Raw genomic sequence first — 3,494 nt, 5'->3', positions numbered from 1 at the left:
CACACTACTGCCTCTCTCAATTCATTTGTAAGAATTTACTGCCACTATTTTTATACCTCTCTGTCTAATCCACTAACAGTGAAAGAATAATAACTAACCTGTTATATTGCCAGCTGCACCTGTGGGCACTACAATCTTCACAGGCTGGCCTACAGAGGAGCAGAGATGATAGTAAGTATAGAAGTAGTGAGCAACCTGAGCCATGATGCGACCCCAGTTGATAGAGTTAATGGATATCAATCGGTGCTTTGCAACGAGTTCCTCATCAGCAAAACAACGTTTGATTGGCTCATCCAACTCATCTGATGTGCCATCAACTGGAATATGTGATTAATCATTTAAGGGAAAAAATAAATATATTCACAAAGCATTATATTGGTGCTTTTGTGAAGTCTGCTCATACAATATTTATACAAGATGATATACTGCAACAAGAAAAAAATAAATACATAAATAAAATTGTTATGCTTCAAATTCACGCAGGATTCCTCCTCAGATTATGCAAAAAAACAATATGAGTCCTCCATTTCATTCCCCACCCCCATTTAAATTATGAATGAGTTCAGTGCATCATGATTTATTATTCTCTTCTTTTTACACCTGTTTTTCACTTCTGCTAGGTATGCATATTATTGTGTTGGCATTATTGTTCATATAGATATGAAAAATAATTTTAAAAAGTACATCACACAACAACTATTCTGAGAACATACAAAATTCAACGCTATTCACACATTAACAAAACAGTATACTTCTCATTTTCTTACCACAGTAAACATGTACATTATCTTCTATCACAGTTGTCATCTGTAGTTCTTGAATGCGAGTACAGCGACCATGAGGAAGGAGAACCACAATATCAATGGACTCTCTTCCTCGCACACTCTCTATGGCTGCACTGCCTGTGTCACCTGAAGTTCCTACAATTCCACCATAGTATAATTATATGTAAAATATGTCAGAGTATAAATGGCAAACAAACCTCACAACTTTAAAATTTCATTACATACACAGATGAGCAAATATGGAAAGCAATGAACTGACACACCTTTTTTATAATGATATAATGCATCTTTTTTTTTATCTTCATTAGTAAACTCAAATTTTAAGACTAACCTATCAGAACAGTGACATGTTCACTGTTTTCCTTCAAGAAGAAGTCAAGTAATCCTCCTACAACAGAGAGAGCCAAGTCTTTGAATGCTAAGGTTGTCCCGTGAAAGAGTTCCACAATATTTAGGCCTCCTTCTAACCTTTCTATCTCGATGATCTTTGGTGTACGGAATCTCTTTAAGCTTCCATTTATGATATCTGTAAAAGATTAGAGTCAGTTTCTTGACAAAATGTCTATACGTTTCTTTATTGTAGAAGGGATAGTATTTCCAACTCATGACTATGACTATCTGTAATATAGACACTAAACTGGCTTATAACCTATGCACAATTTGCTTTATACCTGAATTCAAATGTATTGAATTAACATTTTAAAAGAAAAAAATGGAAACTGTTTACAAGACCCCTGTATATTAGTAACTGGACTCTCTGCTACTGGTCTCTAAACCTTCAGCTGTCCAGCAAAAGCCAAAAAAATTCTATTATGCTAAAGCAACAGGTGTTTTGTAACATTTAACCAAAATTTTACCAGCCTCAGAATGAAAAGTTAAAATTCACTTGATATCAAGCAAATAAATGTAGGTTTACCTTTCAAAGCATGTGAGGGAATTTCTTCCTCCGAAATGAACTTGCGTGAAATAAGATACACAAGATCTGGATATGAGTGTGCTGACCATTCTTTTACCTCTGTTTCATTCAGTTTTGGGATGACTTCTGGCATATAAAGACCACCATCTTTAGCATATCCTAGAAAGTCAAACAGGATTTAATTCTTAAGTTAATGACTGACATGGAATAGCACAAAAGAAAATGGCTGTATCAAATAAATCAACCAAAAATTTTAGGTTTTCCTGAAACAGCTTTAGAAGATCATGTTTTTTGGTGCAAAGGAAACAAGATGATCCATTTTTTATTTGAATGATGTACTTCATAGCTTGTAGTTTACATTTATTCTAGTTCTTAAATTATGGTAATTTGTCTCATTAAGATATGTGATACTTCTGACAGACTAGAACAGCAGTTTTGGACTACACAAGAGGCTTTAATAAGTTCTCTGATGTGCTGCCCCACACAAGACTATACTATCTTACTGATGGATGAACCAAGGTTTGGTAAATATGTCTCAGAGGTACTGCTTCAAGCTTGTCTTGAGTGTGGTACAGTATTCCATACTGCTTGCTAAGTTTTTGTACAATCTTTTTGCTACAATATTTAGCACTGCCTATCACACCTAAGAATATGGAATGTATTTCCAGTTCTGGACCAATAAAATGGATGGTGTTATTAAGTTCCAGGACAGTTATGTTCATTAAGTAAATTGGACTGAAGTGGCTGGCAAACAGAATACTGTCATAAGTAATTAATAAACATCTGAGTAGTCTACTGGAATTGGAAGTGCCATTGATATAAAGAAAAAAAGAAGTGTTCATCAAACAGATCCTTGGGATAAACCAGAACTTCTTGGCAATAGTGATGAATTCTTATCATTATCCTATTCATAAACGGGAATTCTTCATAGTGGACACAATTTTACCTCACTCTCTATGCTCTTTGCTATGGCATAATTAGTGTTTAGGTAATAAGACTAAAACAGAGTTGTAAACACATATCTGAGGGGCTACTTTTCTTCAGCAACTGCAGCCAGGGCCAAATACTGGTAACAGTAGGAAGGATGAATTAATTTATCTGTGAAGCACTAAGTTTAATCAAGGGGTCTGTCACCATAATAACATTTTAAAGGTCTGTCATTACAGCCAAGTTATACTAAGTGGCCACATCCTTATGAAGGCCTTTGCCAAATAATCAATGAATCATGTATGGATGATAGAAAGATGGTATAATGATTGGTAATGATACTGCTGTAAATAAAAAGCTGATCTCATCAATGTCCTATAAAGGATAATTATGAAAAGAATATACAGATACAGTTAAAGTTCTAAAACAGATGAAATGAATATAACAATAGTAGATAAACACAAAAAAATGTAGCTGTAACTCAAGCCACAATTATTTCACAATGTTGCAACAAATGCCCCTTATTATCCAAATATAGTCTAAATATAAATACAATATACGTACCTGAAAACAAAACATCCTTAAATGACAATCCTTTCTCTTTTCCTCTTGTACTACAATACTTCATTTTTTTCTTCCTTATTTCAGTTGAAATTCATATGGTTAAAGGGGCATTTATCTGAAAATAATATACTGTACTTTAGTTACAAATTCAAGGTTTTGCTAAATTGACATGCTCTCCTTATCAATTCCAGCCATTCTTTCTGCTTAAATTCAAGAATAAACTATCATATTAACCTGATGCACCCAGGAAGGGGGTAAGGCTAATGTCAGTTTAGTTGCCATGAATTCTCGTTCCCTTGGGG

General features: G+C 34.2%; 1 protein-coding gene across 3 annotated transcripts in view; it reads right to left on the bottom strand.

Annotated features, from left to right (window-relative positions):
* The window catches only part of LOC119594583 (threonine synthase-like 2), a gene marked incomplete in the record, with an annotated part of 25,547 nt that overhangs the window by 15,023 nt on the left and 7,030 nt on the right, over positions 1–3,494 (bottom strand). For 2 of the 3 annotated variants that reach the window (XM_037943621.1, XM_037943622.1), the window contains 5 exon segments: positions 99–317; positions 768–920; positions 1,117–1,311; positions 1,702–1,860; positions 3,193–3,307. In XM_037943621.1, the coding sequence (XP_037799549.1) occupies positions 99–317; positions 768–920; positions 1,117–1,311; positions 1,702–1,860; positions 3,193–3,256 (790 nt within the window). 3 annotated transcript variants of the gene reach the window in all.

The sequence above is a fragment of the Penaeus monodon genome, chromosome 34, assembly GCF_015228065.2.
Source record: "Penaeus monodon isolate SGIC_2016 chromosome 34, NSTDA_Pmon_1, whole genome shotgun sequence".
Lineage (NCBI taxonomy): Eukaryota > Metazoa > Arthropoda > Malacostraca > Decapoda > Penaeidae > Penaeus > Penaeus monodon.
The sequence above is the reverse complement of the archived record's forward strand: the minus strand, read 5'-3'. Positions and strand labels throughout refer to the sequence as shown.